Source organism: Portunus trituberculatus, chromosome 28, assembly GCF_017591435.1.
Source record: "Portunus trituberculatus isolate SZX2019 chromosome 28, ASM1759143v1, whole genome shotgun sequence".
Lineage (NCBI taxonomy): Eukaryota > Metazoa > Arthropoda > Malacostraca > Decapoda > Portunidae > Portunus > Portunus trituberculatus.
In genome coordinates, this window is record NC_059282.1 from 6,041,056 (window position 1) to 6,056,055 (window position 15,000).

General features: G+C 41.1%; 1 protein-coding gene across 1 annotated transcript in view; it reads right to left on the bottom strand.

Annotated features, from left to right (window-relative positions):
- Positions 1-927: 927 nt before the first annotated feature.
- LOC123510090 (lachesin-like) overlaps positions 928-15,000 on the bottom strand; it is a 65,123-nt gene continuing 51,050 nt past the window's right edge. Inside the window, exons 4-9 of the mRNA XM_045264892.1 lie at positions 11,056-11,159; positions 10,583-10,663; positions 8,851-8,983; positions 7,640-7,729; positions 2,568-2,759; positions 928-2,069 (exon numbers count right to left, since the gene is read on the bottom strand). Of these exons, the coding sequence (XP_045120827.1) occupies positions 2,614-2,759; positions 7,640-7,729; positions 8,851-8,983; positions 10,583-10,663; positions 11,056-11,159 (554 nt within the window). The 3' untranslated portion in view covers positions 928-2,069; positions 2,568-2,613. The remainder of the gene's footprint in view (positions 2,070-2,567; positions 2,760-7,639; positions 7,730-8,850; positions 8,984-10,582; positions 10,664-11,055; positions 11,160-15,000) is intronic.

The following is a 15,000-nucleotide window of genomic DNA, read 5'->3' on the forward strand; positions in this document are numbered from 1 at the left end:
CTCTTTCTCCTTCTCCCTTCGTGTAATTATCTTATTTTTATTGTGTTGCTTGACAGACTCGTGAAGGATTGAAGTGACTGACGATAAGGCAATGCGATCAGTCCTTCCTCCCGTTTTCTTTTTTCCCTTCACATCCATTTCTCATTCTCTTTTTGCACCATCTTCGTTAATTTTTTTTCTCTTTCGTCCATTCTTTACTATTCCTCGTCTTACGCTCTGATTTCTCTCTCTCTCTCTCTCTCTCTCTCTCTTCCTTAATTTCTGTCTTTCCTCTCATTTTCTCCCTCTTCTTCCTTTTCTTCCTGTTCCCTCTCTTTGCTATTTTATTTTTTCCTCTTCCTGTTTCCTATCTCATTTTCTCTTCTTCCTCCCCTCTCTTTCTCTTTTCTTGCTCATTTCTCCCTCTCCTGACCACGTAGTTGCTTATTCTCTCCCTTCTCATCTTCTTTCCCTCCTCTTCTTCCTGCTCCCTTTATAACTCTCTCTTATCTTCCTGCTGACCCTTCCCTTTCTCGTACAAGCAAATATGAGCAAGTAAACAAATATGAACTAAAACAATTGATTCCTTTAATGAATAGTAATGGAATATTAATGTGGGTGATCAAGGTAGTGGTTGTTCTAAATTATATAGCACACACACACACACACACACACACACACACACACATATGTTGTTTGTCACGTGCGCTTTACAAATTCATGATACATTGATCTCTGACATGTTGTGGTGACGAAACGAGAGTGTGGTGTTTGTCTTTTGGTTCGTCTCACTACAAGGAAACCACAAGTGAATAATAATAATGTTGCTAAATTACGTCATAGAAAATAATGTGTCTTTCTCATCACCCAAATGAAAGGCTCCTACACACACACACACACACACACACACACACACACACACACACACATAAATGAATCATCTCTTGAAACTCTACACATAATTTACTTGTTCTAAAATTACATACATCAAATGCTTTACACTTGATTATAATTATTACACTTTCTCAATGGCTGGAGCTGGCGTCCCTACACGAAAGGTCAAGTCAGTTCGAGTTAAGTTTAGCGGCAACGTTTTTTATTCCTTCTCCTCCTCCACTTGTCTGTTCTTTCCCCGATCATCCACCGCGTCAGTGCCTTTTTATTCTTTACGGCCAAGGCATTGCTATAGTTCGTTGTTGAGAGACGGTAGGAAGCGGGAGAAGGCCGGAAACGTGCACTAGCTTAACTTTATGTGTGACCTGCACGTGTTTCATTGTTCCCTCCAGCCACTTTCAGTTCTGGTTCTTTTGACGCATATTTCAATCAAGGAAACGCACTCAATACATGTCACCTTATCCTCATGGATTTAAGTTTAGGTGTTATAAAGTTAATTTCTTTCTTTCACATACAAAAACTCATTCACATTAGTTTCACATGGACTCACAGAAGCACTCAAACATAATTTCCCTTCCTGGACTCGTGTAAAAGTAAAGGACGCGTCATCCTCTCGCCTGAACACGCTTGTGGGAGTTGAAGTTACAGAGACGAGTACCCGCTGCTCAGTAGAGACGAGACGCGCCTTGCAGACACTTGTACTAGTGAACATTGACATGTGGCGCCGCAGTGGACTGGGTTTTATTCCACTGCAGTTCTGACGCCCTTCATGGAGCGGCCTGGGTGTGAATGTGTGTTGAGTCAAGGTACGCACACACTTTTACTCTCAGTCTAGTCCAAGAAGCTTCAGACATAGTGACTGGAGGCATAAAATCCAAACTACAAACCGTTCTGCAATATGGGTACCCTTTATTGCATCCTCACTCCAGTCCACTCCAGGGTAACTCCACTTTGGTCATTCCTGCAGCCCCTCCTTCACCCCACGCCACCCAAGCATGTCTTAAAACCATGGATGGCTTTCGGGAGGGAAATCCACGCTTCCTCGAGGTTCCCTGTGACTCGGTGATGTCGCGGTGTGGCTCATCATCTCACTCGTGCCGCCGCCAGTATCTGTAGCGCCCCCAGCAGGAGAGGTGCGCTGAGGGCTGCGAGGGGCCTGTGGGCTACTCCTGTCTGCACAGCCGCCGGTTGCTCCCCTGCGTTGTAGGAAAAGAGAGGGAAAATATTTATGATGCTTATTTCAGAAACGAGTTTGATCATGTCGGTGTGAACGTGGATAATGTGTGCGTGTGTGTGTGTGTGTTGGTGGGTAGGTGTGCGTGACTGTGTGCGCGCGCATTTTTCATCGCCTATGCCTTGCTATTACACGTCGCGTTCACGGTGTCAGGTGTTGATTGGCACTGCCCTAATTGTGTCGTATGTCGTTCAGTTGTTTTCCCCGCAAATTGACACGTCTGTGTAACACTACCTAGCCGCATGCAGAGAGAGAGAGAGAGAGAGAGAGAGAGAGAGAGAGAGAGAGAGAGAGAGAGAGAGAGAGAGAGAGAGAGAGAGAGAGAGAGAGAGAGAGGAAACCACTACCACCACCAACAAAAAACAACAACGAACAGAAAGAAAAACAACAAAACACCTCAATAAACACATATAGCAGTCAGAGCACAAAGAAACACTGGCACTGAATCACACGACCCCACCTTGCACCAGAGTAACATAGAGGGAGGCGGGCTGTGCCGAGGTGGGTCAGCAGGTGTAGTTGCCTGCGTGACGGGGTTCTGCGTGGGGCACTGAGAGGCTTGAAGTGACACCAGACTCGTCTCCTCGCGTGGTGATGCTCGCTGCCCCGTCATACTGCAGCATCTCGTGTTCGTGGTACCAGTAAACCAGTCCTGCGAAGTGTGTGAGGGATCAGAAAGAGAGATAGACACCGAGACGTGTAATATAGACAGATGATGCAGATGGACAGCCCTGGAAATTAAATAATGAGATAGAAAAATAGGAAGTTGTGTGAAGGGTTAGGAGAGCGACATAGGGGGATGTGAAAGAGAAACACCCACACGCGTAATACAGAGAAACAGTGCAGTGATAGACAGCCCTGGAAATTAAATAATATGATAGAGAAGTTGATTAACACTCCTAGAAGCTGTGTGAATGGTTAGGAGAGCGAGACCGACAGTTATGTGTATGGGGGATAAGAAAGATAGACACTAAAACACGTAATAGAGGGAAATAGTGCAGCGACAGACAGCCCTGGAAATTATACAATGAGATAGAAAAGTAGAAAAACAGTCCTGGAAATTGTATGAAAGGTTAAGAGAGCAAAATAGACAGTTAGAGAAAGATAGCCAGACACTTAAATATTATGCCTGGAGGTTGCACAAAGAGAGAGAGAGAGAGAGAGAGAGAGAGATATTGCAGCGATAGACAATCATGGAAATTATGTACAGGGGATAGAAAAGTAGATAAACAGTTTTGGAAATTATGTGAAAGGGTAGGAGAGCGAGATAGAGAGATAGACAGGTTGATAACAGTATTGCTATTAGTAAGGATGGTTTGGATATGAAGATAAACAGCTAGACAATCCAATATGTTCTGATAGCATGTGGAAAGACAGGAAAAGGGGATAGTTTGCTACTGAGGGATGGTATAATGAGGTAAACAGACTGACAGATAGATGATAACCCCTGCACAATATATAAAGAGACAGGATAAGGAGAGGGATAAGTAGAACAATAAGAGAGAGAAGTCGAGACATTTGTCCCTAAATTTTGACTAATTCTTTTTATTCTTTTATGGAGACTACAATTCAAGTGGGCCTTTTTTTTTCTAATATTCATCTTTTTTCCCTTGGTAGTTCTCTGTTACATAAAAAAATAAGTCCAGGATAATGGATGGAAAGAGAGAAGAGGAATAGTGAAAGCTAAACCTGTATACAGAAGATAGATACATTCGTGTAGATTAAACAAATGTGTTATTGTCCATTCGGTGATTTATATCATCGAATTTTCAGGTAACATATATTTTTTCCCCACTATGATACTGTTTCAGCTGTAAATTAAATGCACTGAAACAACTACACGAAAGAGACCATTACATTTTAAAAACACTTTCATTATATGCTCTCCCGTTTTGCACACTTGATATTCCAAATTCAACTGCATACATACATATAATTACCCTTGCCTCCCCCTTTCCCTTACCCTCCCTTATCCTCCCTTACCCTACCCATCCCGGAAAAAATACTATTATAAAGCTTGACCAGTGAAATGTTTAATATATACACAAAGCGAAGATAAATATGGACGTTTATGAATAGTCTAGCATTAAGCAACCTTGGAAATCGTGACAACACACCTGCCCAGTCACGGTGCTAATCAGTAAGTGTGTGCGAGTGGCATCTTGAGTGTTCTTAATGAGTTAAGTCGTATAATCACTAGTTAGATTGTTGTGTCATTCGAGTACGTTGTTGTTTGGGACGTGTAATATATGAGAGAGAGAGAGAGAGAGAGAGAGAGAGAGAGAGAGAGAGAGAAAAGGAAACAGACAAATAATGCATGTCCTCTCACATAGAATAAAGAAAGAAATGAAGTATTAAAGATCTAAATAAACAGAAAATTTAATGACGTGGTACTTAAAATAAATCAGGAAAAAACGGCCTTAAATGCGAAAAAAATAAGTGTTAACTAAATAAAATGCGAGAAATAAGCAAGTCAATCAGCCATTCAGCCAGCGAGTGACTAAATAAATAAGTTACGATGGAAGTAAGTGAACCAGTGAATGAGTGAGTGAAGCAGTGAATGAGTGAGGCAGTGAATGAGTGATTGAGGCAACGAATGAATGAGTGAGTAAGGTAATAAATGAGAGTGACGAAATGAATGAGTGAGTGAGTCAGTGAGTGAGTGAGTGAGGCAGTGAGTAAGTGAGTCAATGAGTGAATGAGACAGTGTAAGAGTGAGTGAGGTAGTGAATGAGTGATTAAGGCAGTGAATGAATGAGTGAGTGAGATATTAAATGAGTGAGTCAGTCAGTGAATGAGTGATGAATGAATAAGGCAGTGAATGATCAAGTGAGTTAGTGTATGAGTGAGTGAGGCAGTGAATGAGTGAATAAAGCAGTGAGTGAATGAGTGAGGCAGTGAATGAGTGAGTAAGGTAGTGAATGAGTGAGTGAGGCAGTGAATGAGTGAGTGAGGCAGTGAATGAGTGAGTAAGGTAGTGAATGAGTGAGTGAGCCAGTGTATGAGTGAGTGAGGCAGTGAATGAGTGAATGAAACAGTGTATGAGTGAGTGGGTGAGTGAATGAGTGAGTGAGGCAGTGAATGAGACAGTGTATGAGTAAGTAGGTGAGTTTCGTGCTTTTCCTTATGAACTCAGGTGATAATTGCAGGTATATGGTTAAGTTAGCGGAGCTATTGCTCTCTCATCTTTACCGAGGCAGAGCTTACAGTCCCCTTCGTGCCTTGCTTTGCCCTGCACCGATCCCTGCGCTACCTGCCTTACTTGTCGAGGAGAGAGTGACACGGTGCGGAGACCAGGTACACACACACACCACCAACACACTCACAACTCAGAACGCAACCACAGCATACACTCGCCAACAATACGACCGTAGTCAGGTGTACAACTTCCTGTATTCAATTCCACTTGTTTTTTTTTTCTTAGTGTTAAATCTTCTGGTCTCTCGTCTTCAGTACTGAAACGCATTTCTACCTTTCTTTTTTTTGGCATGATTAGACGATTTTATTTGCATTAGAAAAGGTCTATGAAGGTCAAAACATTAGTAGCCAGAGTCTTTACTTCTCTAATCCCAGCATATGTTTCTGAAGCTGTATAAAATCATTAAAGAGTAACCAGAATGGAAATGAAATCGCGTTCTGGTACTGAAGAGATTAAGCTTACAAGACCTTGCAAGGGATTCGAGTGGAAGATAGAATTTAGTCATGGTGGAGTGTGGTTGTGTTACTGTTCTGACTTCCACTGTTCTTTGATGCCTAAAATGTTTGCTTCAGTATTCAGAATTGCAAGTTAGTATTTTTCCGTAAAACTGCACATTATCAATAATCTAGTAATAGTTTTGATAAATATTCCAGATCTTTCCAATGTTGTAGATATTTTGTATTGTTCATTCACTTCATTGCGTTGAAGAGAGAAGTCACGGTAATAGATTTTCAAGTTTTTAATTCATAGTAAGAGCCAATGTATGATCAAACAAGTAGGTTTCTATTCTCTAATCTGTACCTTACTTTGTTCATTCATGTTGCTGCAGAGAATGAGAGTGACAGCAACAAGAGTACGAGGATCTGATTCAAAATAAAATAAGTTCATGATAAAATAAATAGGTTCCCATTATGTAGCCGGTATAGTACCTTGTTAATTCACGTCTAATAAGAAAATAGAATCACAATAACAGAAGTACAAGTTTCCGACTCAGAGGAGAAGCGGAGTAAAACAAATACATAGTTCGCATTCCAGTAAAAAAAAAAATAAATAAATAAATAAAATAAAATAAAGTAAATGTTTATGTATAGTGCCTTGTTAATTCAGACCTGTATACTAGGAAGACAGAATCACAGTATCAGAAGTACAAGTTTTGGACTCAAAGTAGAAGCGGAGTAAGGCAAATACATAGTTCGCATTCCAATAAAAAATTTCGGAGCTAAATGTGTATGGCTGTCAGTCGTGATCACCCCCCACCCGTCCACCTCACCTTAATTATTACATCCAGGTGCCCCATAACTAATGTAACTGCCTGGTGCTTATTAATTAATCTGCAGGTATAATTAGTCATACATAACCTTGTCTTTTATATAAATGTTTCCATAGACCCTTTGTCTCTCTCGGTATGCCATTAATTGTATGTTTGGGGGAAGCGGTACATAGATGGATAGCTGTCAGTGTGTGTGTGTGTGTGTGTGTGTGTGTGTGTGTGTGTGTGTGTGTGTGTGTGTGTGTGTGTGTGGGTGGGTGTGGGAGGGAGTAGGTGGGTTGGTGAATGCTATTGTATGTGTGTTTGTATGTTTGTGTGTGTGGAGGGAGAGTAATCGATAGGTTTTTATTTTCGGTTTCCAAATGACGTACGCAAAGGATAATAATTTTGTTTTCCCCTCGATAAATCCCCGCCAGGCTGAGATGAATAGTGTATCAGCTCCACGCCCTGAATTTATGATGTTTTTTCTGTCAGCAATTTAAATATTTGCTGATAGTTAGGGATGTAAAAACAGAGAGAGAGAGAGAGAGAGAGAGAGAGAGAGAGAGAGAGAGAGAGAGAGAGAGAGAGAGAGAGAGATTTATAATTCTAAACCTATTGTGTTACCATTTTTCATTTTCCCCCTTTCACATCTTTTTGTGGCAGTCATATTTTCTCAAACTCCTCCGCGATTTACAATGTGGAGAGCGAGGAAACCACCAAGAGAGAGAGAGAGAGAGAGAGAGAGAGAGGTGGAAAAGGTAAAGGGAAATAATTTATAAATTTTCAAGCAGAGTAAAAAAAAAAAGTGCTCGAGAAAACTACAAAATTAATCAGATGTTTTGTGGCAGCGAACAAGAATCAGAAATAAGAAATAAATAAGGAATAGACACTGATAAAAAAAAAAAAAAACTACTGCAGAAGACGAAGGAAGAGGAAAAGGAATGGACAGCTCGCTAAAAAGAAAACTAAAATACGTAAGAAGAACATGAAGTAAGGAATGAACAGCGAGAAAAAGAACCAACTGGAGAGAACGAAAGGAAGGGGCGGGGAGGGAAGGAACAAGTCACGTGGTTTTAAATACCTTGGAGGTGAGGTTGGTTGATATAGCACGTCAGGTTAATGGAACTTCCTGCCTTGACGTACTCGGGCCCCTCCAGCACCGCCCTGGCCTCTGTAAGAAAGGAAACCCCGTGAGTTAATCCGATGATAAAGTAACTGCACCCTTTTCTTTTACCTGAGCCTCTAGTTTTTGGCTTTCATTAGTTTACCTTCACCTCTGATTTAATATTGTGCTTTTAAACATTTAGCTGTTCTTAAATGTAGCTTTTATAATGTTTTTCTTCATTGTTATACTAGAATGTTCATTAATCTCTCACAAGAATCTTGAAATTAATATTGAAAACTATAGAAATTTCGTCTAGAGGCTAAAAGAACTAGTAGAGATGAGAAATTGAATAGTGTAATGGTTGAATACGAAAAAAAAAAAAAAACAGGACTTACAGTTATAGAAATAGTCCCCCTCAGAAACACTACATTTTCTGTGATGGCCAACCTGCAGAGAATGTTTTCAAGGATATAATAACACTTTAACCCCTTCAGTACCATGACGTGCTTCCATATTCATTCTGGTGACTATTTGGTGATTTGATACAGCTTCAGAAACTCATGTGGGGGTTAAAATAGTGAAGACTGTGGCCATTAATCTTCTGACCTCCATAGACCTTTCCTAATGTCAATAAAATGGTCTTATCATTCACAAATCTCAAGGTAAAAATGTGTCCCAGTACTGAAGGGGTTAATCGTGACATTCCTGTGATATTACGATGAAAAAATACATTCTCGCAATTTTCATTCCTGTTCGTAATATTTCCGTATTCTTATTTGATTTACCTTCTTTTTCCTTTTTGGTTTTCTTTTTCTCATAATTATTATTAATATTATTATTATTATTATTATTATTATTATTATTATTATTATTATTATTATTATTATTATTAGTAGTAGTAGTAGTAGTAGTAGTAGTAGGCGTAAGAGTAGGAATAGGATAAGTAGTAGTAGTAGGATTATTATTATTATCATTATTATTATTATTATTAGTAGTAGTAGTAGTAGTAGTATTAGTAGTAGTAGTAGTAGTAGTAGTAGTAGCAGTAGTAGCAGTAGTAGTAGTAGTAGTAGTAGTAGTAGTAGTAGTAGTAGTAGTAGTAGTAGTAGTAGTAGTAGTAGTAGTAGTAGTAGTAGGAGCAGTAGCATCATTACAGATGGGGCGTTACCAGTGCTGCGATGACTCACCTGAGACTCGCAGTAGGTAGGACACGGAGGTCTTTGGCTCCGTGTTCACCTGACATTCGTACACTCCCGCGTCCCGAAGCTGTGCGAACTTGATCTGTAGTGTCCAGTTCTCTGACTTTTCGGGATGAATGACCTGAGATAGATAGATCAATAGATAAAGAGATAGATAAACAGATAAATAGATAGATAGATAGAGAGAGAGAGAGAGAGAGAGAGAGAGAGAGAGAGAGAGAGAGAGAGAGAGAGAGAGAGAGAGAGAGAGAGAGAGAGAGCGGAAACTAGAACATGCAAGGCAGAAAAAGAAAAAAAAAGGTGATGCACAACTTGCCAATATATACGAAGAGGTAGGAAATAGATAGAATAGATAACAGCATGTGAATGAGATGAATAAATACACACGATCCTGCAACAGGGGAAGAAATATTTGACGCAATATTAAACGGTGGGCGATATATTGCACGCCGAGCCGTAAGCAGCTGGGATATCAAACCGCTGTGGCCTTCGCTTATTTCCAGCCGCTGTGTTTTAGTCCCTACTCTGCCATGCAATAGTGATGGAATGCGAACTGCGGCCTTATTGATGAGAAAACCCGCTATGCATTCACTCTAATACTCTACAACACATACACACTCTCATTTGAATTTGCTTTCGCTATACATTCATTCTGATACCCAACAACTACACATTCACATACGTATTCTATCTTACATACTTTCGTTATGCATTCACTCTAATACCGAAAAGCACATTATTCGTACATTCACTCATTCACACTTGCTTTTACTATGCGTTTACTATGATAGCCACCAGCACACACACACACACACACACACACACACTCATTCAAACTTTAACTTGTTTGTACATTCTAACTTAACCTAACCTAACTTTATTGATGAGGGAACCTGGTATACAGTCTCTCTGATACCCACTAACACACACATACACATACGTATTCAAACTTGCTTTCGTTATGCCTTCACTCTGATACCCACTTATACACATACACATTCATTCAAGTTTACCTCGCTCATTTCTACATTCTATTAACCTTACCTAGCTTTATTGATGAGGAAATCCGGTACACATTCTCTCTGATACCCACCACCACACAAACACACACTCATTCAAACTCACTTCGCTCATCGGTACACTTAACCTAACCTAACTTTTTTGATGAGGAAACCCAGTCTATGTTTAGTCTACTCACCACCACACATACACACACACACACACACACACACACACACACACACACACACACACACACACACACACACACACACACACACACACACACACACACACACACATACAATCACACCCATTCACTCAGTCGCTTTAACCTAACCTAACCTAACCAACATATGCACACTCACTCACATATACTCTCTATTCACACCCATACACGTCTATTCATGCATTCTGTCTCTCCCAGATACACACACACACACACACACACACACACACACACACACACACACATCATCAAGCAAAGTGGACTACAGTGCGGCACAAAATCTATATGTATGTAATCATATAACATTTCATTAGCGTAGGTGCAAATAATCTGTGTTTTGTAATTAGGATCCGCGCTGGTAATTGGTTTTGTGTGAAGGGGGTATAATTTGTAATCTTTTTCGGGGGATGTGTGTGTTTGTGTGTGTGTGGTGGTGACACATGGACCCACTCACACACACACACACACACACACACACACACACACACACACCTGGAAACGCTGATCCGAGGCGAAGACAACTCTGCCTGAGCTCATAACGTGCAAATCTCTCTGTCTGATCCATGACACTTTCTGAAAATGACCTTAGCATTAGTAGTAGTAGTAGTAGTAGTAGTAGTAGTAGTAGTAGTAGTAGTAGTAGTAGTAGTAGTAGTAGTAGTAGTATCGACAGTAATCACAATTCAAACAAAAGCAGTAAAGGCAACATATGTATAACAGTTGCATTTTTTTTTATTAATCCCCCAGCTGTTATTCAAATGAGGGATTAATTTGCCGCCAATAAAATCGAGTGAAATGGAAGTGTATCAACAAAATATCGGTTATGACCTTTGACCTTTGCAATGCCACGCTTTTGTACGTAAATCATACACAGGCACACGCGGTAATGGTATCAGAGAGAGAGAGAGAGAGAGAGAGAGAGAGAGAGAGAGAGAGAGAGAGAGAGAGGATGGTTAGTTGGTTACCTCATTGTCTCCTAAGTCAGATACCCGGCAGTGAAGATACGCTGTCTGTCCCACTGCTGTTGTCACTGTCCGGGGCACGCCATGCTGGGCTACCGTGGCGCCTCCTGCAGGGAACGTGACTGATAAGAACTGAGAAGCGTGACTGGATGACTAAGGAATATTTTTTTTTTACCTGGCGTTAACTTACTAGAATGTTTACTATTTTGTTGCAAGTGTGTGTTCTGTTATTTAAGGGCGTGTCTCATAATGGCTTAAAAACGTTATTTTCTGAAAGCAGTGTCTCGTTTCTGTCGCCTCTCATTCCGTCATTGCTCCTTAACCATATCATTATGATATATAACAATGGGAACACACACACACACACACACACACTCTCTCTCTCTCTCTCTCTCTCTCTCTCTCTCTCTCTCTCTCTCTCTCTAAGCTCTTCACACACAATGCTCTCTTGCTGATTCCTCGAAAAAAAGAGAGAAAAAAATAGTGGAAACAAAAAAGCGAGATATAAAAAGCCTCAGTTTCTGCTTCATTAACGTGGGGAGTAGCGGGACGTAAATGCCTCGTGGTACTTTTTGAGTCAGTGCATAATACGATTTTTTTCCTCTCAAGACGGAGACAAGGGCAGCTCAGTCCCGCCCAGGTGAAGACAAGGTGGAAAAGACTCGAGTTTACCTGTGCAAGAATTCCAAGTCCTCTCTGCTTTCTATCCTTTTTTCTATTTTTTTTCTCATGTTTTTTTCATTCAAGATAGTTTTTTTTTATCATACCATTTCTTCATTTGTTTAGGCTCTCTATCTGTTTGTCTATCTGTCTCTCCCTCCCTCACTCTCTCTCTCTCTCTCTCTCTCTCTCTCTCTCCGTTCCTGAGGCAATAAACACAATGATGAAAAATAGTTAGTCTTCTCTCTCACTTCTACACATTTTATTTCCTTCTGAAAAGTTTTTACACTCGAGTCATCCTGCAGTTCAAGTTATGTTTTAATAGTACGGTTTCTTTTTCCACACCAGAATATTAAAAGTATCACTCTTTCATCTCCCATGTGTGTGTGTGTGTGTGTGTGTGTGTGTGTGTGTGTGTGTGTGTGTGTGTGTGTGTGTGTGTGTAGTAGTAGTAGTGGTAGTAATAGTAGTAGTGGTAGTAATAGTAGTAGTGGTAGTAATAGTAATAGTGGTAGTAATAGTAGTAGTGGTAGTAGTAGTAGTAGTAGTAGTAGTAGTAGTAGTAGTAGTAGTAATAGTAGTAGTAGTAGTTAGCACAGAGAAAAGAAGAATAACCAGTAAAAACATAGAAATCAGACACGGAAACGCAAAAAATGAATAAAGTGAGGATAAGAGAGAGAGAGAGAGAGAGAGAGAGAGAGAGAGAGAGAGAGAGAGAGAGAGAGAGATAAAGGAGGAGGAGAAGGAGGAGGACGAGAATAATATACTATAAGGGAAGCAACCGAGATGAAAACGAGGAGGAGCATAAATTTGAAAGGAGAGAGAGAGAGAGAGAGAGAGAGAGAGAGAGAGAGAGAGAGAGAGAGAGAGAGAGAGAGAGAGAGAGAGAGAGAGAGAGAGAGAGAGAGAGAGAGAGAGAGAGAGAGAGAGAGAGAGAGAGAGAGAGAGAGAGGATGGAGGGAAGGTGTTTCAAAAGATGAAAAGGAAAGAGCAATGAAGGGAGAACGCAAAAGGGAGAGGAAGAAAAAAGCTGAAAAGCAAAATGCGCAATAAACATGAGGATGTGTGGAGGAAAATACTGGTGAATAGAAGAGGACGAGAGGAAGAAGAAGAGAGAAAAGAGGAGGAAGAGAAATGGAACGAATAGGAGGAGAACAAGGACGAATAAGAGAGGAGAGGAGAAATAGGAATAGGTATGGAAGAGAAAAGTGAAGAGTCATTACTTTCTCTCTCTCTCTCTCTCTCTCTCTCTCTCTCTCTCTCTCTATTTTTTCACAGTTTCTCACGCTCATTAATTTCATCTTCTTTTGCAAGTGCGTTTGTTTGTTTAATTTTTGAGTCTGTGAACAAATTTATACTTATTACCATACTTCATTGTTTTTTCGTCCAATTATTGTTTGTACTGCTTCTTTTTTGCTTCGTGTGTGCCTCTGCGTGTGTATATGTGTGTGTGTGTGTGTGTGTGTGTGTGTGTGTGTGTGTGTGTGTGTGTGTGTGTGTGTGTATCTTTTCCCTCGCACAAACCCTCATCTATTCTAGCTTTTTTCCCCCTCACTCTTTCCCCTCCATGTCCGTGGCTCTCTCTGCTTTTTCTCTCCCCTTGTAACCCCTCTTCCTTACCCCTTTTCCCCCTTTCCCTCACGCTCTCGCAGTTGTTTTCCTTTTTTTACCTCCATGCCGTCTCGCTCTCTGCCTGATGAGGAAACTTTCGCAACCTGGACACGACGCTTCTCCCTCTCCCCCTTTCCCTTCGCCGTGTCCTCCTTCGCCGTCTCCCATTGGTCAGTTCACAGCGACAGCCATCACCGAAAACATAAAATCCGACTCAATCAGCATTAGTGTCAAATATCTACAAATTCTGCCGCTGCTGCTTCGCTCTAATTGTGACGCCGAAATTAGACACTAGCCGAAATGGAGGCGGCGAAGCTGGGAGGGGTTCGTGGGGCAGGGTAGTGGTAGTAGTGGTAGTGGTAGTGGTGGTGCGAGAGGAGAAGAGGTGCACGGTACACTTCTAATGTTACACCGTCATAAAGTTTATATTGCGTCCTCTAAAAAAAAAAAAAAAAAAAAGAAATAGAAGAAAAAAAGGGTCTTACACTAGGACAGTTTTGGTGTAATTTGAACGGATATCAACCCCTTCAATACTGGGACAAATTTTCACCTTGAGATTTGTGTACGATTAGACCATTTTATTGACATTAGGAGGTCAGGAGATTAATGGCGATTGGCTTCAGTATTTTAATCCCCCACACATATTTCTGAAGCTGTATAAAATCATGAAATAATAACCAGAATCAATATGAAAACGTGTCATGGTACTGAAGAGGTTAATCTAGGGAATACTGTGCAGCGTTGTATGGTTAGGACAGTGTGGGCCATCAGGGAATCACTCACGCCTTGGGGAACACTCATGGCGCGGCTGGAGCGTCAGGAAAAGTAGCATGAGACAAGGATGCAGTAAAGGATGTCCCCAAAACTACAAAACTACTATTGCCAGGGATTTTTGTGAAAGGCACCCAGTCAGTATACTCTCACTAATAGCCTTCCAAACACGCGGGACTGTATGAGAGAGAGAGAGAGAGAGAGAGAGAGAGAGAGAGAGAGAGAGAGAGAGAGAGAGAATGTGTATCCCTGTGCTTTCTAAAACTACTACAATATTCTCGAGTCGTGGCAGTGTACAGGAAACTCTTCGGGATTGTATGACTCGTGTTTGGAGCTTCCTGTGATTGTGTGTCTTCATCTCGTTCTACATTTGAATTTCGCAACTTGGGACTTTAGGAACAACTCATGAATGAAGGGAGCACGTAACCAGAGCTGCCTAACATAAAAAAAATGTATAGCGGTCGGTGTCGTGCGCAAAAATTCCATCAGCGCTGAAGAGGAAGGGGCTGGACCTCGCAAAAACACCTGCCGGGGGACACCATTAGCTTGTGGGCATAAAAACTCCTTCCAGAACACTATTACCACAACCAGACCCCGGGACTCGTTCCAGAAGGGCGCCATTAACCCCTTGAGTACCATGACCATTCTACTTAATATTTGGTGATTTTATACTGCTTCAGAAACTCATGTGGGGGGATTTAAATAGTGTAGACTCAGGCCATTAATCTTCTGACCTCCATAGACCCTTCTTAAAGTTAATAAAATGGTCTAATCGTACACAAATCTCAAGGTAAAAATGTGTCCCAGTACTGTAGGGGTTTTGCCTGGACAACTTTTGCACGATCCAGCACGACACAGTACCTTCCTACACACACACACACACACACACACATGAAGAACCTTGGC